Raw genomic sequence first — 25,902 nt, forward strand, 5'->3', positions numbered from 1 at the left:
GGATTATTTTTGTTTTTATCAGCTGTTTGGACTCTTATTCTGACGGCACCCATTCACTGCAGAGGATCCACTGGTGAGCAAGTGATGCAATTTGTGAAGCTAAATTTCTCCAAATCTATTTCAAAGAAGAATTAAACTCAAACTTTATGATGACCTACTTTTTTAGCATTTAAGCTTTTTTGTAAAGGTTTAATATACACAAACTACACAGTTTTGAGGGTAACACATTACAAGTTATGTGAGTTATGTAATATTATTACATTGTCCAACTAACGCATTACTTTTTTTAACTGGCGAAAATACTTTTTTGACAAGTTACTTTTTTTAACGTCAGTTACTCCCCCCCCCCCCCATTTATTGATTAAAAGCTCTCCTGTTCCCATGTTGAGAGAAATCGGGAGTAAGACGTTAGTTCTAGCCTAAATGTGAACATGCATTAATTCATCTCACTCACAAAAAAACATTCAGTATTCCTCAAATTGAAATTCCACTCAGAATATGATGCAAACCTGCAATAATTAAATATGTTAATACAAATATCCTTTATGCATTTATTCCCATTTTATTAACTGATGTCTTTGCTGCCGACCTTCAATGATCCAATTCAACCATACTAATAAGCAAAAATTACTCAAGATAATCTAACATTTTTCTTTTTTTTTTATTGCTGAAGAGTTGACATTTTTTTCTTCTGCGGTCTACTGTACAGACGTGAATTTACTTTCTCAAAGCCAAACATGCAAATGTAGGCAAACCATGAAACTTCTATATACAGAAGATGTACAGGGAAGGAACTTGTTCATGACTGGTGTGTTTTAAAGTGTGCCATATTTGAAAAATAATCACATGATTTAACAATTAACAGATTTTAAAACATTTTAAAGGGGTCATCGGATGCAAAACCCACTTTTGAATGTTGTTTGAACATAAATGTGTTGGCAGTGTGTGCACAACAACCCTATAATGATAAAAATCCACCCAGTGGTATTTTTTTAAATCTTTATAAGTAATATCCCCTTTTTCAAATCAAGCCTTTCTCAGCTTCTTACCGGTGTGATGACCAGGCGTTTTTTACCTTGGGGCTGAGAGTTGAATAATGTGTAACTTTGAGTAAAAGTAGGGCTGGGAGTCGATTCCAAAAAGAATCGATTCCGAGGCGGTGGAATCGACTCGGTTGGAATTGATCATATCAAGGGGAATCACCAAGGTTCTTTCGGGATAGATCGTTTTAATGAATCAGTTCAAAACGATTCAGAAGTTATTTTTGAGCATGGCACGACAGAATAGATCATGATCAAGGGTCTTGATCCTATTTCCATCTTAAATAAACTGCTATTTATTAACCTTTCTAACAGCCGATGCTAATTCTGAAAGAAAACGTTGAGAGCACAGATCAGTGGCTGAGAGCGCATCTGATTAACAGATAAACAACGAGCTTGTTCTGGTTATTTTGTTTCAGTGTACAGTTTGTTAATTTTGCGCAAAGCATGCCGTTTAAGTACACATCACTCAGCTGAACTGCACTGTGGGCTATGACTAATTTCATGTGCAATGCAGACAAAATTACAATTTAAATACAGAAATGTATCAGTTTTTAAAAAATAAAGCTTTATATTATGATGAGGCTATTTTCTAAGACATTTATATCCTACAGTCATGGCAAAATTAGGTTCCTCCACAAGAATCAAAAAGAATAGAAAACAACAGTGAGGAATCGGACTCGATTCCAAAATTTTCACAATCGAACAGCCCTAAGTAAAGGGCTACGCTCATCACGGTCACTTTCTGGTCAGCTAACCAATCAGAGTAGAGGAGGACTTATTTTGACAAGGTAAAAGTGTTTTTTTTTTTTTTTTTTACACTGCCATTGAGATATTTGAACCAAAGTATGTTATACACACACAAAAATATTTTCAATAATGAACAGAGATAATTAAATGAGTGAGTCAGGATCAAACTTGTGTACATTCTGCTTTATTAAAACTGTACATCCCTTACCAAAACCATTACAAAGCTGATGTACAAAATAAAATAAAAGGCAATGACTTCAGTTTTGAAACAGAAGAATTTGCCAATTTAAGAATGCATATTTAAAAAACAAAAAACAACCCTACACTTAAAAGGTAGGCAAATCGTTTGACACAAACATAATGGAGAAATCAACCCTTTTGGATCAAATCATCATTCTTTGAAATCTCATTTTAAACAAGATGTCAACATCTAAGCAATATAAAATACTGATGCAAGGAAAATATAAAATTTACTATTTAAAAAAAAAAAAAAAAAAAAAATTAAATAGTAAATTAAAATCTCAAAGTTATGGCAGGCCAGCCGCTAATATGCTACCAAGGAGAGTTCGATCCTTCAAAGCATTCTCAACATCTCGCTCTTCAATCTTCAGAGAGACCTAGGAAAGAAAAAAACAATATTGAAATGAAGAGCACTCATTAAAGATATAATGAATTAAGACACTGATTCACTGAAAAATCTTAAGCTCCAGGTATACTGCTTTTTCCACATTCGACAGTTTTCAAAGTATACTTGAGTGCAGATGGACGAGTTTCACACATGCACCACCTAGTGGACTCATTCGGTCTCAACATTCATCTCATGCCTGTGCTGTTGTACACAGACCATCCATCCGGACACAAAAATTGGGCTGCACTCAGACATCCAAGGACAATTCTGATTGTCGGAACACAGATGGCCGAAGTATACTTTGGGCTTAAAAATGATATAATAGAAAAGCCAAATCATTCTTAATTCACAACTGCTCTTACTTTAGTCATTCGTGCGTCCTTGGCCTTTTTGAGTGTGAAAATTCCTCTGCTCTCCAGCAGACTGCAGAGAGACAAACACTCAGTCTGTCCGACCCCTCCCACTTGCCTCTGCTTACACAGTTTACTGTACACTTCACACAGCTGGAGAAACACAAATAGGGTTATCAGTCCCAGAATGACTTCTCACGTCATCTTCAATATATTCTGAACACTTAAAGGAGAAGTTCACCTCCAAAACAATTTTACAGAATTTACTCACCCTCTTGTCATCCAAGATTTTTGTCTTTCTTCAGTCGTAAAGAAATTGTTTTTTTGAGGGAAGAAAAAATTCATGTATGTTCTCCATATAGTGGACCCACAAGTTTGAACTTCCAAAAGGGCTCTAAACATTCCTAGCCAAGGAATAAGGGTCATATCTTACCCATATCTTATCTCTTATAACCTCAAATGCTCATCTTGTCTAGTTCGCACAGAGCCCTGTGTGATTTTGAAGTTGGAGGAGAAAATGAGTTGGGAGTTTTTTGGACATACCCTAACTGTCATGATCCAGAATACACAGTTCACGCAGAGCTAGACAAGATGAGCATTTGAGAATAAACTGCATTTTGGAAGTTCAAACTCATGGGCACCATAGAAGTCCACTACATGGGGAACATTGCTGAAATGTTTTCCCCTCAAAGAAAAAAAAAATAATAATAATGTCTTTACAACTGAAGAAAGACAGACAAACATCTTGGATGGCAAAGGCATGAGTAAAATATCTGAACATTTTTGTTCTAGAAGTGAAATTCTCTTAAGTTAGAGAGTTTGGAAACAATTTTCATGTGCCGAACAAAGTTTGACTCACCTTGCCCAACTGGACCTCTTTGCTCTTGCCATTACGGATGATCAGAAGCAGACAGCAGACAAGAAGCTTCTGCTGCAAAGGGAAGCTCTCGCCATCCCCGCTGCTGGATGCCATGCGGTCACCATACACCTCAGACAAAACCCGTGCTACCTGAGGAACACTCACCCGTGACACTGCAACAAGAAAGAGGGGAAAAAAAAAAAAACAAACATTTCTTTTGTTTCTTTAGATAATTGACCCCGAAATTGACCAATACATCTTATTCTACGGAAGATACAATTTGGTAATTCCTACCTTTAGGGCTGGCTGCAGGTTCAGATGCCATTTTAGACCTGTCAGCTGCTTCCACAATCTCCACAGCCCTCCTGATGAATAAACACAAATGTGAGAACTGTACAAAACTAAGCGTCACATTTTTGCTTTAGCAGTTTAAAACTGATTCTCTTACCTGCATATGTCGAGAGCTTTGCGGGCATCTCCTGACACAGCTGAAACTTTCCTTGCACAGAACTGAACTGCTGCTGCGTCAAGTACACCTTCACCTGATACCTAAACGCATGTGAACATACCAATGTATTATTACCTCGGAATGCGAGTTTGGATAATTATGAATAACAGGAAATATGCGAGTAGGCATACTTGTGTGAGCCGGTCTTGGACGATCGCATTGAGCTCCTCACGACTGTATGGAGGAAAGTTGAGCAGTTTGGGTCGGCAATGCGGTTTGGCCTGCAGCCTGGGCAGAATACGGTCCGTCAAGTCCAATGCGTTAGCGATACCTAAGGGGTCAAAGTTCACCGGTAAGCAGACATTCAAAACAATCTGCTTTGCATAGAAGATTGTTAGCAGAAATTAAAGGGACAGCTCACCCAAAAATGAAAATTCTGTCATTACTCACCCTCATGTTGTTGCAAACCCATAAGACCGTGGTTCATCTTTGAAACACAAATTAGGATATTTTTGATGAATTCCAAGAGCTTTGACACTGCATAGACAGTAACGCAACTGACATGTTAAAGACCCAGAACGGTAATAAGGACATCGTTAAAATAGTCCATTTGTGGTTCAAATGTAATTTTATGAAGCTACAAGAATACTTTGTGCGCAAAGAACACAAAAATTACGACTTTATTCAGTTACTTCTTAACATGTCAGTGTTTGATGTGCATTCATGAGAGTTCCACGACACACAGGTGCCGAAATTGTTGAATAGTCATTCATTCCGTTTTCTTTGCGCACAAAAAGTACTCATTGCCTCAATATTAAGGTTGAACCAGTGATGTCACATTGACTATTTTAACGAGGTCCTTACTACCGTTCTGGACCTTGAATGTCAGTTACGTTGCTGTATATGCAGGGTCAGAAAGCTCCTGGATTTCATCATAATATCCTAATTTGTGTTCTGAAGATGAACGAAGATCTCATCTTACATGAGAGTAAGCAATTAATGACATTAAATTTTCCTTTTTGGGTGAATTACCCCTTTAAAGCCCACACATTTGGGGAGATAAACGCATGATAAACTTACCAACGAGACAAACACGAGAGTTAGGCAGGTAAGGCCACTCAAAGATTGTGTAGAGAACCTCCTGAGACTTGCTGTCCAACTGGTCCATCTCATCGAGAACCAACAGGCTGTTGCACACAAAAACAAGCATTAAATATAGCTGCAAGCAGCAATTGCGGGGCCAAGCACAAAAGAGGCAGAATGAGGAGTTAAGCACGGCAAGGAGCAGCAGACCGACTACAACAGTGAGTAACTTAAGCCATTTTAGGATAATATCAGTTGAAATGGCTGAAAAATCATAAAATACAACCAATCGTAATAAAATTTAATGGCTTATCACTTTTGACCAACAGGTGGTGCTGTTTTCAAATTGATGTGACGTGTTCTGTGTGAAATGACAATGACACACACAAAGTTTGCCGTCATTATGTCAAAGGTTTGCAGAGATACAGCCTCATATGTAGTTTGGCATCTTTCCAGCAAATTTGTTGATGCGCTAAACGAAAACGGTTTCGTATATCGACACGAAATTCATAACTTTTTGCCAGCATAGTCTGAAGACGATCTGAGCCAAATTTGGTGAAGATCGGACTAACAGTCTGGGAGGAGTTCGAAAAAGTAGGTTTTGTACATTAATCAAAATGGCGGACAGGAAGTTTGGCCAATTTCGGCATAATGGGTATCAATGTTCTCGACTTGACCCAAGGAATCTATTGGCATCAGTTTCATTCTAATAGGCTAATGTAAACAGAAGTTCTTAGCATTTTTGTAAATTTCATTATTAATGTTTAGTGAATGGCGTATTACTTCTGACCCATAGGTGGCACTGTTACCAAATTGATGTGGCTTGGTCAGAGTGTGGTGACAATAGCACATATAAAATTTGGTGTCAATATGTCAAAGCTTTGCAGAGATACAGACTCGGATGCAATTTGGCATCTTTCCAGTAAATTCGTTGATGCGCTAAACGAAAACGGTTTCGTGTATCGACACAAAATCCATAACTTTTTGCCAGCATGGTCTGAAGATGATCTGAGTCAAATTTGGTGAAAATTGGACTAACGGTCTAGGAGGAGTTCGAAAAGGTAGGTTTTCAACATGAATCAAAATGGCGGACAGGAAGTTCAGCCAAAATTGGCAAAATTGGTATCGGTGTTCTCAGCATGACCGAAGGAATCTATCAAAATCAGTTTCATTTCAATAAGCTAATGTACGCAAAAGTTATTAGCATTTTTTGAAATTTCGTTATAACTTTTGACCACAAGGTGGCGCTGGCCCCAAAATTTTTATGTACATACAGGGCATGGTGCCGAACATTTTTGTAATTAATGTCGAAACGATACGCTAATCCGTTCTCAAGATACAGCATTTTAAAGCTAAATTCAAAATGGCCGACACCCAAAATGGCTGACATGGGAAAATTGGATATGGTTCGACTCGGTATGACACACCGAATCTAAAGAGACCAGTTTTGTGATTTTTGGACAAATCATTCAGACGTTATAAAGAAAAATAGCCATTTTTCGTATCTCCTGACCACTAGGGGCACTGCACCGAAACACTGCAGTTAGCCTCAGGTCATGCTTGTTATAACACACACCAAGTTTGGTGTCAATATGACAAACTATTACGGAGATATAGCCTCACATTGATTTTTGCTAGCTTTTCGTAGAATTATTTTGCGTGTTATTCGTGAACGGCTGGACGAATCGACTTGAATTCCATAACTTTTTGCCAGCATGGTCTGAAGATGATCTGGATCAATTTTTGTGACAATCGGTGCAACGGCCTAGGACGAGTTCGAAAAAGTAGGTTTTACAAACAATTGAGAATAGCGAAAAAACTAAACCTTACGATTTTTGAATTTTGGTGTCCATTCAACTCGGCATAAGCCAAGGAATCAGAGGAAAAAAGAATTTTTGTTGTGTGGCTTACGGTTCAAACGTTATTAGCATAAATCTTTTGAAAGTTTGGACAAGTGGTGGCGCTAGAGAGTTTGAGTTAGAGACTCCAAACTTGCTATGGTTAATGTTGGGACTGTCCTCTATCAGTGTGCAAAATTATACAACTTTCCCGCAAGCGGTTCTATGGGCTGCCATAGACTTGCGGCGGAAGAGGAAGAAGAAGAAGAAGCGGAATAATAATAACGCCAACGGATACAATAGGTGCCACCGCACCTTCGGTGCTTGGCCCCTAATTTAAAGAACAGGCCCCGTTTGAATGATACTACAAAAACTAACCTCATTCATTGTACATAATGAGCTAAAAACTTGAAATGGTTTATGCAAAAAACAAAAAAGCAGACTTACACAGTGGGCCCAGAGCTGGTCAGAAGTTTCTCCAGCCGAGCCTCGCTGTTGCCCTTTGGAACCCCCAGTTTCTCTCCCAGCAATGGAAAGATGGCATGTGAGCTTCGCAGATTCATACAGTTGATGACCACAGTCTGAACACCTTTCAATAGAGCCTGGAAACAAGAGAAGACAGCTAAGCACTGTGGTTTTCATTTAAGACCAGTTTAAAGTGTTAATCAAAAAATGAAAATTCTGTCCTTAATTACTCAATCTCATGTTATTCCAAACCCGTAAGACCTTCAACCATCTTCAGAACACAAATTAAGATATTTCATGAAATCTGAGAGCTTTCTGACCCTGCATAGACAGCAATGCAACTGACACGTTCAAAGCCCAGAAAGGTAGTAAGAACATAGTTAAAATAGTCTGTGTGACATCAGTGGTTCAACATGAGAGACTAAGAGAATACTTTTTGTGCACAATATTGTTGAACGAAGTCATTATTTGCATTTCAGTTGCATTGCTGTCTATGCAAGGTCAGAAAGCTCTCAGATTCAATCAAAAATATCTTAATTTGTGTTCTGAAGATGAACGAAGGTCTTATGGGTTTGGAAGAACATGAGGGTGAGTAATTAATGACAGAATTTTCACTTTTGGGTGAACTATCCCTTTACTGCATGTTGACCCCAAACTTTTAAACAGTACTGCATTTTAGAGTTACAAACCCCCTTATTTCCTCTCAAGCTCACCTTTTGTTCCTGGAGGACACAGTTCAGACAGGCAGTCTTGCCTGTGCCAGGAGCACCAGAGATATAGAGGCTTGAGGGTTTTTCTGCCACCACATGGTTCTCCAAGAAGGAGACAATGGCAGCTCTCTCTGCCTCACGAGACAGAAGACGTTCAGGAACTGCGGTGTGAAGTGCCTGCTTTACACTATGATAACCTGATTCTGCAGGAAAAAAGAGATACACAACAAATAAAAACTTAGCAAATACCACAAACGTAAAGAATCAGCACTGATTTTAATGCTTTTAAGCAAATTAGCTAACAGACACTGAACAAAACATACTTTTTACAGGAAAGAGTCGAGTAACAGGAAGCTTTCCCTCCGTGCGAGCGATCGGGCTGGTGCAGGGGGTCTCTTGCAGCCGTTTTGGAGATGGACGTGAAATAGGGGACAGGGGAATTTTCGGTGAGGACAGTGTAGGACGTGGAGGCGAGGAGAAGATCGGCGTGTTCTCATTAAAGGACAGTTTACGAGGGGAGCACAGAGGAGCACAGCGCTGCTTTGGAGGAGACCCAAGCATAGAGGCCGGTAGGTTACAGCCATTCTCGTCACCTGAAAAACAAACACAGGAGCTTCATAAATAAAAGATTCAAGCCATGCCATATTACTGTAAGTGGAACAACCATGAAGGTTGTTTAAAGGTGATGATTTACACACCTGTGCGTTTGCGAGGGCTCAAGGGCAGCCTTTCAGACAGAGAGGTGTTTTTCAACACAGAGTTCCTGGGAGACAGACAGACACCAAGCGAATCGCCCACATTTGGTTTTCTAGGGGACAGAGGGGTGGGCTGGGCATCCACTGCATTCTCAGAGGAGCTTTTAGGTTGAGAACCCAATCTGGAAGACTTCCTTCGGGGGAACTGAAGGGTGGGCTGATTCTGTGAACGAGTGCTGGGCATTTTTAGTTTAAAACCAGGAAGCAGATCTGAAAGGAAAAGCACAGTGATGATTTAGTTTACAGTAAAACAACAACCAATAAACTCTAATGCACAATAGTTAATAATCTGTAGCATCAAAACTGTAAACTGAGAAGAAAACTGAGGTAACCATCAAGAATTTAGCAAGTAAGTGTAGTTTTTCCTGTAGACTCTGAGGTGCGAATCATTAACAAAGCCATGCTAACCTAAAACCTGTTGGGGGTTGGTTGTAGTTAACAATATCAAGTCTGACAACAAAGAAGTAACCCATTTTGTGCAGAATCACAAAGATCACAATGTATTCCTTTCCATTTGGCGGTTTAAAAATACAGACACTTTGTGACTATTTATTTTGTTAACGCTTCTTGTCGATTCTATTTCACTACTACGTTACAAAAATAAGCACATTAACAAATAAATGTTTTTATTTGTTGCAGAAACACTGTGCGTGTCCAACAAATACCGCAAAGTATAAGTGAGAAGGTTATACTGTGGGTCATTTGGCGCCAAGATGTTTGTTCACACGCATAACAACACTGAATAAAAGAAATCTAATTTTAAAATATATTGCACAACGATCGTTTAGGAACTGTAGAATGAATATATTTTATGTCTTACCTGAATAAAGCTGAATTAGTGCTGAAAATCGTTACAATTATCACAAGTTGTAGATTTCTCAGGGTAAGCTCCACACCACACTCACTTCCCCGCCGTCAAACTAGCGCCAAATGTGCTGTCGTGACCTCCTTCTCTGAACAGCTGACGCGCTGGCGTGTGACGTGGTTCTCATGACAACGCATTTCATTGGCTGTCGGAGTTCCGTTTGGTTGTATGGAACCAATAGGATTCTTAGTCCCTTCCCCCACTGACTTGACTGTAAAGGCGGGTAATTCTTTGTTGGTATTTTGGCGGAATAAATTTCCCGGGAAATAGTAAGAATGTTTTTTTTTCACGTAACTGCAGCTTTTCTGTATTAATAAAAGGCAAGTATTCTGCCATCAATACCACTCTTGACATTTATTTTAACATTCCTGGTGTACACTAGGTTTTCACAGTGACAGGTTCATTTCTAACTCATAAACGCACTCAAAAGTCACAAATACTTAAAATTTTTTAAATTCAATTATACATTGATTTCTCGATTTCCTGATCCATGACATGCTATTGGTATTACCGCTTATTTATTGAAAGCGTTTGGTCTTTTACGGTCTATTTGAATTGTTTTATCGTGTTTACTCATATTAAAATGGGCTCAAATATTATACATAAATACATACATAAACAAAAGTTACTGAACAGTACTAATTATCTTCTGCTCACCAAGCCTGCATTTACTTGATTCAAAGTACAGCAAAAACAGTACAATTCTGAAATATTTTTACTATTTAAAATAACACTTTATGTAATGAATGACTGTGTTGCATCAAGGCATTATGGGATTGACTGGGACGTGTGGCCACACGGCAGGAATGACTGGAGAACGGGCTCGCATTCTTCGCTCTTGAAATTTTCTGGGACAAAGTAGTTAAAAACCACAACTACATAAAACAATCAAATCATTTTCGGTTTTGTTGCTTAATTTCCTCTTAGGATAAAGCCGGTCGTTGTTTCTGTAACAACAGTGCCACCAACTGGGTTGAGGATGGTCATATTTGTATGTGAGCATATTTCAGTGAGCATATCACAGGAAAAGCAAATTAAGATGCTTTGATTCGAAATTATGAAAAGAGGAAAAATGCATTATTTAAATGCTGACTAACATATCTGTACATACAGAGTTCTCAAAACTTCGTACATTGTCACAGTATTCATTATTCCCCTTTCCAATCAATTAGCCACTAGTCACCATCAATAAAACAAAACAAAACAAAAGTACATGGAAATTAAACAGTGGGGGTCCTGATCATCACACCATTTTTATACGCTGCCAAAAATTATCCCATGCTTTCTTAATTTCTCCCTCATTTTGCAGTCTTCCCAACATGCACTCATATGATGCAATTTCAATCATCCCATCAATCCAATTTTTCAATTGCGTAAAATCATCCTGGCAGCTGTGATACAACCAATCTTAATAAGGGTAAATGTATTTTTTGCTACATTAGGTACAACTGATTTATCTCCAAGAAGGCATAATTGTGGTTCTACAGGTATATTAAAGCTCAAACACTCTTCAAGTATTCTCACAATTTTATGCCAGAATTGCTGAACAAAGGAGCATTCCCAAATCATATGTAAATAAGTGCCCTCTTCTTCCTTATATTTCCAACATAGACTGTTTCCAGCTATCCCCATCCTGTAAAGTCTTAGATGGTGTATAATAATATCTATATATGGGACATTCTACAGAACTGATCCAAACTGCTGTCCCACAACTAAAAAACACATTTAAAAAGATATTAAGTATTCAAATCTTAGATATTTACTAAGATCTTTTTATTATCTATTGAAATCCACAATAATATTTTAAATATTAGTAAGCTTAATATAAATAAGATATAATTTATTGGGTACTTTCAGTTAGGACGTGGCTGTCCTGAACCCTAACCCCTACATTTCTTACAACTTCTGAAGGTGATATTAAAAAACATTATTTTTCTTTGTAAATTATTAAACTTGTAAAAAAAAAAAAAAAAAAAAAAAACTCCTGCATTTTCATGTCACTACCGAAACGGTGTATGATTTAGTCCATTGGATTTTAACTACACCCCTAAATTTATGATCAGGAAATATTCATGTGTTCCTCTCTCTCATAGCTACATGGTGAGTAGAAACAGTCATGACCAAAATATTTGTTGGAGTTTCAGTAGTGACATCATTGATTTTTTGGGTGTTATCTCATAAATTTGTCACTACCGGAAGTCACAACCAAAACATGTCATCATTGTTTCGTTAATGAAAAAAGGGAACACATAATCCTCATATTTAAGGGAAATAAAATTTTAGTACAGTTATGCAAATTTATAGCATTTTAATGTTTTAGTGTGTGCAAGTTAAAATTTTGTAATGTGATGTGGTCACTACCAAAGCATTACCGAAAATGTGCTGCCATGACCGAAGCAGGATGTTATGTCAAAAATAAAGTATACTGAATTATCAACTAAGATTTTATGATAGTTTTTGGTTCAGTGTATATTTAGATTAATGAATCCTTAATTTTGAAATCAGTATGATCAACCTTTTGCCTTTTACAAAGACAAAATCTCATAAATCACACTTGAAATATTGTTAAAAATGTGATTTTTATTGATTTACCTTTGAAAAAAATGTTAATGAAATAGCAAAAATATATATTTACAAAGATGTAAGCAAAATCTTAATAGGTCAGTATAATGCTTGTAATTAAGTTATATATTACTGTGTTTTAGTAGTGACACATTTGGGAAGAGGACAAATATTATAAAACTTTCTGAAAATACAATACGAGAATTAACTGCACAATTACTAGAAATGTGTACCTTGGATATTATACAATTTGACTTTTTTTTCCAGGAAGTTTTCAACTCTGATTTTGGACTTACTCTGTAGAATGGCCCATATATGTGGTTCTCAATTGTTTTAAGACTTGAAAAACGACTATTTTACAGGACTCAAAATATCTGAATCTAATTGGTTAATCATAACATTGAGTGGCTAAATATTTTATGTAAATGTGAAAGACCAATTACAAAGCATAGTGTATTAACAAAGATCAATACTTTTGTATTATATCGTTATTGTAAAGAAGCACACAATTTAATTCCCATTCCCACCTTTTATTTCAGAACTATGTTGACACATTTTAACACATTCAGAAACAGATAAAATGACATTTACAAGTCAGAATGATTGGTCACCAAATCCCAATTATAAGCTTCTATATTTAACGGCCAATAGTGCCTGAATATTACAAACATACTTGGTCACTTTATAACATATAATACAATGTCACAGAATTAAAATAGGCCCATTAGAAAACTGTAGTGTTTTATACAAAATCTACTCAAATTTATTTCCTGAAATTCAGCTTAGGTTTAAAACACTAATGATGAAGAGGCAATGTATAAATGACCCAGAAACATTGGTACCCAGCAGGAGAAAAGGGTGCAGATGAACCAGAAGATGGCACTACCTCTACACTATTTCAAAAACAAATATCTCCAACAAGACCTTCCTAAAGATCCGATGGCACTTAGTGTATATTTGGTCAGTAAAAATCAGTTTAGATTCAACATGGTTGATAAATCAGCTTCTTAAAACCTATGTGACCAGATAGTTTCTGACGTTGTAGTGAGATGTGGAAAACATTAACTGTGCACTGAACAAAAAACAAGGCTATTTCATGGCCTTTGTAGTGTAAGCAAACACTTTCAGAATTTAACTCATTCCTGACTGATTTGGAAAGAAACTAAATTTAAAATAAGAATAAAAATACATACAATTACATGATTGTCCAGAGAAATACAGACTTTTTGTCTGATATGCATAGTCATAGTCAAGTGCTACACATTTTCTCACTGAATAAAAAAACCTTTGGTTGCTGTACGAAACAGGTGGAATGTACACATCTAGCTTCATGATAACTGGAGTTGTCTGCTCTCGCATTGCTGTGCCGCCGTCATCTGACACAATATTAAAAGGTGCATTTCTAGGCAGCACAGGAATATTGCACAGTGTTTTCAGGTCTAGAGGTACAGCATTCTGAAGTGGCTTGGATCAGAGATCATGTTTTTTTTTTTTTAGTATTGCCCTAAGAAAAATGTCACGTGATTAGATTTCTAAGTGTAATGAATGTTAGTGTGGCAAACACACATAAATATATACTGTGGACACATGTACATATTTGTGTGTATGTGTTTGTGTATCAGCTCTTTTTGGTCCTTGAACAGTGTTCATCTTCCTCCAACAGGAGGCAGTGGAGGAGCACCTCTCACTAAACCTGGAGAAAGATAAAGAGGCACTGAGGAAATGTGTACAAAGGTAACAAAATCTGTAAAGGTTTATCTTTATGGATAAATGACAGGGTAGAGTTAAAAATAGCGCCTTTACCCTTGTTGCTTTGGCTAGGATAGGTCTTGGGGAATTGTCTGTATTCTTCAGGTGGTGGAAGGTCCTCTATAGGGTGGAAGTCATACTTGGACTCAAATTCATCTGAGAAGAAATAAACATTATAGAAATATTTATCAACGACAAATCCATTTTACGCACTACCTAGTGGACAAGTAGCTTTGCATTATGCTGATGTTTAACTATCATGTCAAGATTAGCACATTAATTTAATTTAGGATGAAGCTGTTAGAATAATTTTTCATATGAAGAAAAAAAAATATTATTGATCTATTCCACAGTTTTTTACAGCTTTATTCAAAGCAATACACTAAAATAGTCTCAATGGATCTTTTATTTGTTCAAAAATACAGTAAAAACAGCAATGTGAAATGTTATTGTAATTTAAAAGAACCGTTTTTTATTAAAGTATATATTAAGAATGCAACTTATTCCTGTGAAGCAAACTGAATTTTCAGCTTTGCTTAATATTAAGCTTAATATATTTAATATTTTATGGAAGCTGTAATACATAACCATTCAAAACACCATTCAAATGTTGGGGTAAGTAACATTAAAACAAAAATAAGAGAATTAATATATTCATCAAGGATGTGACAGTAAAGACATTCAAGGTTACAAAAGATTTCCATTTCAAATAAACACTGTTATTTTGAAATATCACTTCATCAGAATTCTGAAAAAATATAAAGCAGCGAAAACTCATCAGGATATTAGAATGATTTCTGAAGGATCATGTGACACTGAAGAGAGGAGTAATGATGCTCAAAATTTAGCTTTGCATCATGAAATAAAAATTACATTTTAAACTACATTTAAACGATCTTAAAATAGACAACAGTTATTTTTAAATTGTAATAATATTTCACTACATATACTTATATAATATTACTGCTTTTACTGCAGTGTTGGCAAGTATAAGAGACTTCCTTATGGCATATTGTGTAAGTTTTGTAATCTTGCATTTAGACGTTTTATGAGCGATCTTTGCCTCCCAACTCGTGCGTATGAGAACGTTACTCTGTTTTAACCTTTGGCAGTAAAACTGTTCATTTGAATAGGATCATCACACATGCATTGTTTAAAGTCAGTTCAAACACACCGCCCACAGTGACTACTATAGTCTCACATAAGTCACTGTATGACTTTTTATATACTAAAATGGTAGAGAAAAAAATATTTCGACAAATATATTCAGGCATTTAATGTGAACGATGCTGCACAAGTCACACAGGATCATGTGGTGCTCACATGTAAATGAACACAGATTCACTCTGAAACACACAACGCACTAAATTACAATCTTTTGTGATTTGATAATGGTATTAAGCCATATCATGATTTCAATCTGAAATAATTGTGCAGCTCTATTTATTTTAAAGGGAGTGTTAAAGGAGAACTCCACTTCCAGAACAACAATTTACAAATAATTTACTCAACCCCTTGTCATTCAAGATGTTCATGTCTTCAGTCGTAAAGAAATTATGTTTTTTGAAGAAAACATGTCAGGATTTTTCTTCTTATAATGGACTTCAATTGTGCCCCTGATTGTGAATTGGAATTAGTTCACCTGTTTCGAGTCTTCGGGTTTTTCGAGTCGTTCCTTCATCTTATGGGGCTGTCATGTGATGAACGAACAACTCAAACCCGAAAACTTCTCAGATAAGGGGTGAGGTGAGCTAATCATAGACTAAAGACTCAGGTAAACAATTAATTAATCTTTTCTGTTTCTTATAGCATTACAGTTTTGTCTTGTTTGTAGTGTGATCAATGTTTGTGTAAGCAGTAGATGTGTTAGGGAAGTAACACGTAATATTTTAATTATATTTTGCTAAAATGAACGAAATGACTCGAAAAAAGATTCATTCATTTTGCTGAACGAGACTCAAAGGTCAGAGTCAGTAAAATGATCCAAACTTCCCATCACTATTACGAATCCTGTCTAAGTTCATCGTCTGTGTACTCCGGCTCAAAAAGGTAGAGAATGGCGAAAAACTCCATCTTATTTTCTCCTACAACTTCAGAATCGCCCAACATCGTTGTAGCTTTTTGTTTGTAAACAGCGTTTGACTTAGTTGCACTTTCTTATTCTTTGTGCGTTCGCTTTGTAAACACTGGGTCTGTAGTTCCGCGTGACCTTTCGACATGATTCAATAGTACACAGTGTCATGAACGTGCATCTCAGAGCCTGTGCTACACGAGCTTTTGTGCTTAAAAAGTATACACATTTTTACCGATCGTTTCGCTAGATAAGAACCTTCTTCCTCGGCTGGGATCATTTAGAGCCTTTTGAAGCTGCATTTAAACTACATTTTGGAAGTTCAAAATCGGGGGCACAATTGAAGTCCATTACATGAAGAAAAATCCTGAAATGTTTTCCTCAAAAACCATAATTTCTTTACGACTGAAGACAGAAAGACATAAACATCTTGGATGACAAAGGGGGTGAGTACATTATTTGTAAATTGTTGTTTTGGAAGTGGACTTCTCCTTTAACCCAAAAATGAAAACATGTCCTGGCTCTTCCAAGCCTTTGAAGCCCAAAAAACTGCATCCATCCATCATAAAAAATGCTCTACATGGCTCCAGGGGATTAATAAAAACCTTCTGAAGTGCATCGATGTGTTTGTTTAAGAAAAATATCCATATTTAAAACTATAAACCATAATCTAGAGTGGAGTTCCTATCTTAAACCCCATTCACTGCCATTATAAAGCTTGAAAGAGCCATGACTTTTTTTAATATATAAATCATAATATAACTCATCATATACAGCCATATATTTTTGGGTAAACTTTCCCTTTAATTTGACATTTTTTACTTTTTATCCTTGTTTAATCAACAAACCCTCTGCAATTCCCTCATGAGTCTCCAGGGGTTTGAGAAACCTGTATGAAATGCATTAAAAAAAATCTTTTTGTACATTAATGATCAGTACCAAGTCATCAGGTAAAATGATGACCATATTTTTCCAGACCAACTTATCTGGCATTACATCTCTGTGTTCTGAGAAGGCTTTGTTCACGTGTGCAGTGAGGAAATAACTGAGCCGCATTTGAATTACTGAGAGCTCATTTGACTTCAGGGTTATTTTCATGTTCTGACGCACAGTAGACTATAGATCCACTGCCGAAATCAAAGGTCTGATCTACGGCACTTCCCACAAACAAACAAATTAGCAACTATGAGAATAAACTGATGTTCCAAAAAAGATTACGTCACCTGTTTGATAAATATGATGGAACTCACCAGCAAAGGATTTGGAGGCAGATGACGTATGTCCATTTCGGAGGGGTGGAGGAGGAGGTGGTGCATGTCCTGAAGACTGGCGTCCAGCAGAGGAGAGAGGAGGGGGTTTCCCTCGACTATGGGGTTCAGAAGATGTTTGTGCCCCGCCACGATAAGGAGGCGGAGGGGGTGGCATTTCCCGAGCCCCATTACGAGATGTAGGAACCTGAGGAGCTAAATGAGCATTTCATTTTAGAAGGTCTACATTTACCATATTCTAGTAAAACCTTGATTCAAAAGAACAAATTAAAAAAGAAAGATAATTTACTCTTTTTTTTTTTACATTTAAAATCTGCGTTTGGTAATTAAATGTAGGTAATTGGGTCATTTAGTTCGGGGTGTCATGTTGCCGAGCAATAAGTATTATTTAAAGGAGAAGTTCACTTCCAGAACAAATATTTACAGATAATTTACTCACCTGTTGTAATCCAAGATATTCATGTCTTTCTTTCTATAGTCGTAAAGAAATTATGTTTCTTGAGGAAAACATGAATTTTTCTCCATATAGTGGACTTCAAAGAAAGACACGAACATCTTGGATGACAAGGGGGTGAGTAAATTATCTGTAAATTTTGGTTCTGGAAGTGGACTTCTCCTTTAAAACTTGTTGGCTATATTTCAAGTCTAAAGAAGCCTTGCAACAGCATTGTATGAACAAAATTTCATTTTGCTTTTTTACACAAAGCTGTTGAATAACTTCAGAAGACTTGAAATATAATGCACAAGACCAATGTGAAACTATCTGTAGTGATTTTATTGTGCCTTTTCATCATTTTTAGAGCTTGACAAATTGGAAAAAGTCACTGGAAGAGTATTGTGAACATTGCGCCCAATTTCCAAATGTTCCAATGTTTAAGAATAGCAATACAGTGCAACAGTCTGGTTCCTGGAAGTAAAAGTTTTACATCTCTAAAGAAAAAAAATGATTTGAACAACTTTTAAACCGATTTAACAGACTCAATGTGAGCTATAAGGTTGTTAATGAATGCTGTACACTCTTGTTGAAGCTGTGAAACCACAACATCAACTTTTTACTTGCAATAAATGTAAAATAGATTGCATCTATATACAGAATAAACATCTTTAAATCAATAGTTCATTTTAGTTCTTTCCTTTCTTAAAGCTGTTAAGTACACAGTCTTGTACCTTTGCTTTTCTTTTTTTGTGGGGTAGGTTTTCAAATACGTTTGATGTGATTTACCTTAAAGCTGGTTGGTTTAGTTCATGATTCATAACTCTTTAAGGAAGGCTTTTTAAAAAATTCTTCTGGGAAAAATACTTTAGGAACCAATGCTGCTGAAAAAAATGGGGAAAGGCACTAATGCACTCTAAAATCCTTAGGTTAGATGCTATATTGAATTTTATGTGGATAAAAATCAGGCTGTGATGGATTTACAGTCTTTGCAATGGCACAAAGGTCCTAGATCACAATTTTCACAACATTCACAAATTTCAAGTTTTGTCTACTGAAAGTGTTGAAATTATTAAAGTCGTTATTTCTGTTGTCTTTGTGCACAAAAAGTATTCTCGTAGCTTCATAACATTACAGTTAAAGCACTGATGTCACATGGAGCATTTTTACAATGCTTTAACAATCCTACATTTCTGGGACTTGAACATGGTAGTTGTGTTGCTGTCTATGTAGGGTCAGAAAGCTTTCATAAAAAATATCTTAATTTGTGTTCAGAAGATGAACGAGGTTTGGCTGAACTATTCCTTTAAACAGCTGAGCATGTCGGTAAACAACAATACAATCCATTGGTTGCATTGTATTTATATCCTCAGCCTTGTTTCAATCCTGTCAAACTAAATATTGTGCTACCCTGACTAAAGTCTACAGTGAGAGAATTTTCAGCTTGCATTTTACCTGTGTTGCGCACCCCTGGATCACGTGATGGTGGCGGGGGTCGTCTGTTCTGCTGGGAAGGGGGTGGAGGAGGAGGAGCCTGGCTACGGACGTTAGCATTGGCATGGCTTTTCTTGTTCAGTGAGTTTCGCCTCTGCGGCAACTCAGGGGCCGAGTCACCATTTGCTGCATTAGTTGGCTGACGGTAAGGAGGAGGTGGAGGTGCATTTGAGGAAGAGGAAGATGAAGAGGAGCGAGATGAAATAGGGGGATGTCTAGGAGGCCCATCCCGAGAGGAAGATGGCGGCGGTGGAGGCCCCTTGCTTGCAGGTGGTGGTGGAAGGGGTTTCTCACGACTGTGTGCCCCAGAACCCTGTTGGGCTGAAGAGGGTCCGTGTTTGGCACCGCGACTGAATGGTGGCGGTGGAGGCGGGGCAGAGTTGGCGGGTTTTGTGGAGCTGTTGACAGCAGAGTGTTTGGGGATGTCTGGCACGGAGGGACGGTGATTTCGTGGCTGTTCTGGAGGTGAGGAGCGACTTCCATCACCACGACCGGAGCTGTCTGGTTCTGAATGACCTGGAGCACGAGGTAAAGCAGGGCGAGAGCCAGGTGGCCGCAGCGCTGACCGTCCTACAGAGCTGTCTGTGTGGACACATGAATAAAACAGATTAGGATAATTTGGGTTGCACAATATTGGGAAAAACTGACATGGTGATATTTTATTCTACAATATATATATATTGCAATACAAAAAAATACAGGAATTTTCCACCAGATGACTACTTGTAAAGAATTAATTATTTTAGAGGTGGAGTGGGTGATTTTGTTGGGTAGTGCATTTGCACAGAAAGAAAAAATATTGAAAAAAAATTGTGTAGCCTTAAAGATGTTCATGTCTTTCTTTCTTTAGTCTTAAAAAAATTATGTTTTTTGGGAAAAACATTTCAGGACTTTTCTTCATATAATGGACTGTTATGGTGCCCCGAGTTTGAACTTCCAAAATGCAGTTCAAATGATCCCAAATGCGGTTGTAAACGATCCCAGCCGAAGTATCTAGCAAAACGATCGGTTATTTTCATTTAAAAAAATATAATTAAAATACTTTTTAATCTCAAATGCTGGTCTTGTCTTGTTCTGCCTGAACTCTGTGTATTCTGGTTCAAGACAGTTAGGGTATGTTGAAAAACTCCAATCATATTTTCTCCCTCAACTTCAAAAATCATTTCAAAATCATCCCACATTGCTGCAGAAGTACTGACCCAGTCTTTGTAAAGTGAACATGCAAAGATGATCAAACACCCTTAACAAAAAAGGTAAAACAGCGATATAAGGTGATTTTGAAGTTGAGGGAGAACAAGAGATGGGAGTTTTTTGACATACCCTAACTGTCATGAACCGGAAAAAGAGTTTTCAAGACAAGACGAGAGTTAAATTGTATTATTTTTATGAAAATAACCGATCGTTTCGCTAGATAAGACCTTTCTTTCTCGGTTGGGATCATTTACAAACGCATTTGGGATCGTTTGAAGACGGATTTAAACTGCATTTTGAAAGTTCAAACTCAGGGCACCATAGAAGCCCACTATATTGTGAAAAATTATTAAATGTTTTCCTCAAAAAACATAATTTCTTTACCACTGAAGAAAGACATGAACATCTTGCATGACAAGGGGGTGAGTACATTATCTGTACATTTTTGTTCTGGAAGTGGACTTCTTTAACAAATATCCATCATGATTGCATTACTCACTACTCACCTCCAACTGGTCGTAGTTTAGGCACTCCTCCACTGAACAGCCCTCCCATGGCCATCGGCCCAGAACCACCTCCAAATCCTCCACCACCCCCGCCTCCTCCACCTCCACCACTGCCGCCACCTCGACCTCCAGGCTCTGCCAAAACAAAACACTGCCTGGTTAGCTGGGTCACGTCAAACATTAATTGTTTTTTCAAAAGGACGCACTACAGAGGACTTACTTTCAATGACAGGTGCACTTCTGTCACTGATCCCAGTGGTCTTCTTCAGTTTGGTGCCTTTGCAGATGTCTGACAGCAGAGCTCCTCTTCCTTTCGCTTCATCTCGATTAAGCTTCGGAGGTGTGGTGTTTGCCTGAAAGAAAACACATTTGTATGTTGAAAAAGTGATCTCTTCATTTATTAAAAATGCAATTTATTGACTTGAAGTTCTTCAGGGTTGCCAGGTCTGCATAACAAAACTAGCACAATGGCCAATCAAAAATAACCCAAAAGTAGCCCAATGACCATTTCCCAAATATCAAACCTCAAAATATGCAATTCCTATATCTAAAGTACATATTTTACAGTCACTGTTGAAAACCACAGTGTAGTGATCATAAACACAGCTCAAGAACTCATTACCAGTGGCCCTCCTTCATAAAATTTAAGGGGGAAGTTCATTTCCAGAACAAAAAATTACAGATAATTTACTCTGTAAATTTACCCTTGTCATCATAAACAATCTCAGCAGAACGATTGGTTACTTATTTATTTTTTTTTAATTGACAATTTATATACTTTTTAACCTCAAATGCTTGTATTGTCTAGCTCTGCTTGAACTCTGTGTATTCTGGTTCAATTTCTTTATGACTGAAGAAAAAAAGACATGAACATCTTGGATGACAACGGAGTGAGTACATTATTTGTCATTTTTTGTTCTGGAAGTGAAGTACTTTAACATCTACTGCAGTTTTATCATTGGTACAATCTAAAATTATTCAGTACAAGCATTTCAATCGCATATAACTTATGCAGTATGTCACACAATTAACCCACAGGAAAAAAAAAAATTATATATATATATATATATATATGAAAAAAAAAATATATATATATATATATATACACATATCCCTGTGGCAACAGTTTAAAAGTAGCCCAATTCTGCTGGAAAACCGTGGACTTGGCATCCCTGAAAATCGCTTTTTTAAAATTAGATTTGTTGGTAATTTCTGAATTAAATTTAATTTAATAAAAACACTTTTAATATGAAAAAATTATACGAAAAAACTTTTTCAACAATACGTAATTTTTTTTTATTATTTATTGAAAAAAGTAACAAATGCTTTATTGCTTATTAATATTAAAAAGAAACTATTCACTAAATGAAAGATGTGCAGGAAAAAAAAAAACATTTATTACATAAAATTATATCATAGAGGGGACCTCTGCAGACTCTCATGGCTCTATGTCTCTAAACCATAAGATTATTTACTTTTTTGTTTTGTTTTTTTGTTTACAAGGTTAGTTCAGCTTAGTGTCACTCTCCAAACTCCAAAAACCTAATTACATTAATTAACATCTTTTGTAAAATATCATATCAAATATCACATAAAATTAGATTTTAGGAAATAAACTTAAAAAAAGATATTTCTAAATCAATAATTGAAATTTTTGGTTTGAAAAAAAAAAATCACCTTGAGAAACATAAAACATAGCAATATTTCTTAATTAAACCTAAGAACATTTCGGAATTAATAATTTTACACATTTAATAAAAAGATATAATCATATTAAAACATAAAAATTTTACAAAGCAACATGAATGCAATTTTTTTAAGATAATGGCACACATGCTTTAATCTAGAATTTTTAAATAATTCCCGTCTTTTATTCATCATTGCCAAAAAATTAACAAAAGAAACTGGAAAAAGGTAACATGCATTAAGGAAATAACAAGAAAAATACATTGCTGGACCTTTGCTTTACACTGACCTGGCTAAAGGTTGGGGGTGGTGGAGGTCCAGGCGGAGGGGGAGGAGGAATAGGCATCCTGGCAAATTCGGAAGACGTCAACAATCACCTCAATCTTCAGCACTTGGTCTGAGCTTCTCACAAAAACTCTGCAAGGTGGAAAAATAATAGCCATCAGACTGCCATGCTCAGCTTCAGGTAATTCAAGAGACGGTTATAACAAAAAAAAAAAAAAACATACATATGTCATCGTAGTGACATATTCATTAGTGATTAACGTCATCAGTGTACCTCCCAAACCACCTCCTCCAAGACCTACTCAGCAGCACCATAGTAGCTTTTGAAAGTTTTAAAAATATTCAAATGAAAAACCCCTGTTCTCTTTCTTTTTCCACTGACAGGTTGATTTTCCTTGCTTCCAGGCACTCCACAAAGTTTCCGTACGAAGTGTTCGCTCACATATCCACAGATAAAGTGGGTGATACAAAAATTCAGCAGGACTAACCGGAATGTTGCCAAGCAGGATCCGCCGCCACACAACGACTAATGGAAGTAAGAGTGTGAAAATGGGTGAAGCAAAAGGACTGTGGTAAAACGTGTATTCTTGTGTCCTGAATGGCTCATCTTCATTACATTCAAGCTATTATATGCTGTAATCGAAACGCCTGTTGCTGCTCTATTTAATCATGGTTTTGTCTATGGATACCTATACCTAATAAATAAAACTACAAAAGTTCCAAACAAAGACTGAATATGGTTTGATTCCTGAAGTTTACACGTGACCGTGAACACACTGACACTAAACAATCATCTGTTAGATAAACTGATCAACCCACTTTTAAACCTGGTGACCTGTAAAGCCAAACAATTAAAAAATTAATTTCTCTATAAGTTGTCCATACTTTAAAAGTTTCTTTCTTCTATTGAACACTAAAGAAAATATTTTGAAGAACACTGGTAACCTCACAGTTGATTATCCACATTGACTTCCACAGTATTGATTATGGAAGTCAACAATGACCAGAAACCAACTTCAATCTTCTTTAATGTTCAGCAAAGGAAAGAAATTCATACAGGTTTAGAACAACTTGAGGGTGAGTAAGTGATGACAGAACGATGAATTTCAACAGCACTGAATCCACTACAAAACATTTTTAACCCAGAAAAAATAAGCTTGGCATTTTTCACATTGTTGCATTACAAGCCAAAACAGGCAGGTGAATATCTTTAGCTCTAATCAGCCTTAAGAAATCTGATGAAAGCCTTGTTTATTATACCCAAATGTTGCAAGAATGTGTTTATGGTACGCATAAAACACATGCAAAATGTAAGGAAGTAGGAGTTTAATCTTTAAAGTTTCTACACGTAAACTGACAGCTGGCTACATATATCCAGAATGAAAGATTCACATTAAGACCACAAAATACCTGAATCCCAAAATTACTTTTGCCTCTGACAAGTCTTTATTTTACACAGCTGTCAACTGTAAAGAAAATGCAGTCAGACATGATGTCGTGTACATTTCTGCCTGGCAGTTGTAAATGTAAATGTCTCATGACCGCAGGTGATTAACCCTAAGCCAGTATCATATGTGATATGTTAACTACTAAACGTCTAAACATCTGAACTATCCACAAGATCATTTAGAACTTTGCTGAAAATCCTGTTGCACATGCTTTTTGTTGTTTGACTAGTAGTTTATAACTGTTTAGTAGGTAAAGGGCCTTTTAGTATTCTAAAAACTTCCTTTAGGTTGAGGTACACGTCTTTTTGAGTTTTTTGGTAGTTTGGCTCCCTAAAATATTTTGCATAATACAGATACAAATACTATACAATAATAGTTCAGTTTAATAACTGCTGTCACGTCAGACTAAAGTGTTCATAGACTTAAAATATTGTTTTACTGCGATTAATTTTATGGTAAAAGAAGGAAATGAATGATGGAAGAAGTCAAACCAGCTTGTAAAAATGACGTGTTGTGTATGTGTTGGTTAATATGATAATTTAACTGAGTCAACAAATACTTGCACACATACCGAAGTGACCATACCTGTCATGCCATACAAGATCCTAAACAGTCGTGAAATGTGATACAGGTTCAAGCATCTACAGGTATTATGTAAAACCATAACTTTTGAAATACTATGTCGTGAACAACAAAAATGAGGGTGATTTATAAACGAATTGTTCTTTTGAGTCGGATCTTTGAAGTGAATCGGCTGAACCGGTTCACAAAACCGGTCTGAACGACTCGTTGATTAATAAAAACAACCCCAGTTAAAGAGTATACGTGCAAAAACATTGCGTAAAGTCACTTGTGTATTCATTAAAAATGTCACGAGAACGGTAAATAACAAATAGGTCAACTTCATAACTTGTTCCGGCTAGGAAGACGTTGGCAAAGCTTACCTGTCGGTCGATGTGAGGACTTGTCCCAAACAACATTAATGTTAAACAGTAACCGGCAGTTCTTTCGCCGTTGATCCGCTGTTTGACTGGCCACCGAAGAAAAACAGGTAACTAAGTAACTAGTCGGTCAATAGCTTACTGTGGTCCGCTGTCATACTGACGGCTGGTTGTTGCCAACTCTGTAAACTTACTCCAAACAGTTCACAGCGTGAAACGAAAGCACCGAAAGGCAAAGATTCACAAAACCGGATGTCTTGTTGCTATTAACATTGCTGCCCAGTGTTTGAGGGCGATACTGTTTCAATGGTGGACCACTGGGTTTTAGCGAACCCAGTTCTACGAAATCCCGGAAATCACGGAGTCGGTACAAAATGGAGGCAGGAGGCCGAAAAAACCCGATTGCATCCGGAAAGCAAGACCTGTAACTACACGGCTTACCTTTTACCCTTGCGTCACGCTGCAGTGGTAATCATT

At 36.8% G+C, this 25,902-nt stretch overlaps 2 protein-coding genes across 2 annotated transcripts; both read right to left on the reverse strand.

Moving 5' to 3' along the window:
• Positions 1 to 2,274: 2,274 nt before the first annotated feature.
• On the reverse strand, positions 2,275 to 9,903 carry cdc6 (cell division cycle 6 homolog (S. cerevisiae)). The gene is made up of 12 exons (XM_051121982.1): positions 9,747 to 9,903; positions 8,870 to 9,136; positions 8,495 to 8,764; positions 8,175 to 8,374; positions 7,444 to 7,598; positions 5,156 to 5,262; positions 4,267 to 4,406; positions 4,076 to 4,176; positions 3,922 to 3,992; positions 3,628 to 3,800; positions 2,781 to 2,921; positions 2,275 to 2,407 (listed from the first exon to the last, which is right to left on the reverse strand). Exons 2-12 carry the CDS (start codon positions 9,108 to 9,110, stop codon positions 2,318 to 2,320), a joined length of 1,689 nt encoding a protein of 562 aa, XP_050977939.1. The 5' UTR covers positions 9,111 to 9,136; positions 9,747 to 9,903; the 3' UTR covers positions 2,275 to 2,317.
• A 2,945-nt stretch (positions 9,904 to 12,848) lies between these two features.
• Positions 12,849 to 25,797, reverse strand: wipf2a (WAS/WASL interacting protein family, member 2a). Its single transcript, XM_051121988.1, has 8 exons — positions 25,429 to 25,797; positions 23,041 to 23,168; positions 21,286 to 21,418; positions 21,066 to 21,200; positions 19,330 to 19,950; positions 17,424 to 17,636; positions 14,157 to 14,258; positions 12,849 to 14,046 (listed from the first exon to the last, which is right to left on the reverse strand). Exons 2-8 carry the CDS (start codon positions 23,095 to 23,097, stop codon positions 14,000 to 14,002), a joined length of 1,308 nt encoding a protein of 435 aa, XP_050977945.1. The 5' UTR covers positions 23,098 to 23,168; positions 25,429 to 25,797; the 3' UTR covers positions 12,849 to 13,999.
• Between the last annotated feature and the right edge of the window lie 105 nt (positions 25,798 to 25,902).

Source organism: Labeo rohita, chromosome 11 (assembly GCF_022985175.1).
Source record: "Labeo rohita strain BAU-BD-2019 chromosome 11, IGBB_LRoh.1.0, whole genome shotgun sequence".
NCBI classification, from domain to species: Eukaryota; Metazoa; Chordata; class Actinopteri; order Cypriniformes; family Cyprinidae; genus Labeo; species Labeo rohita.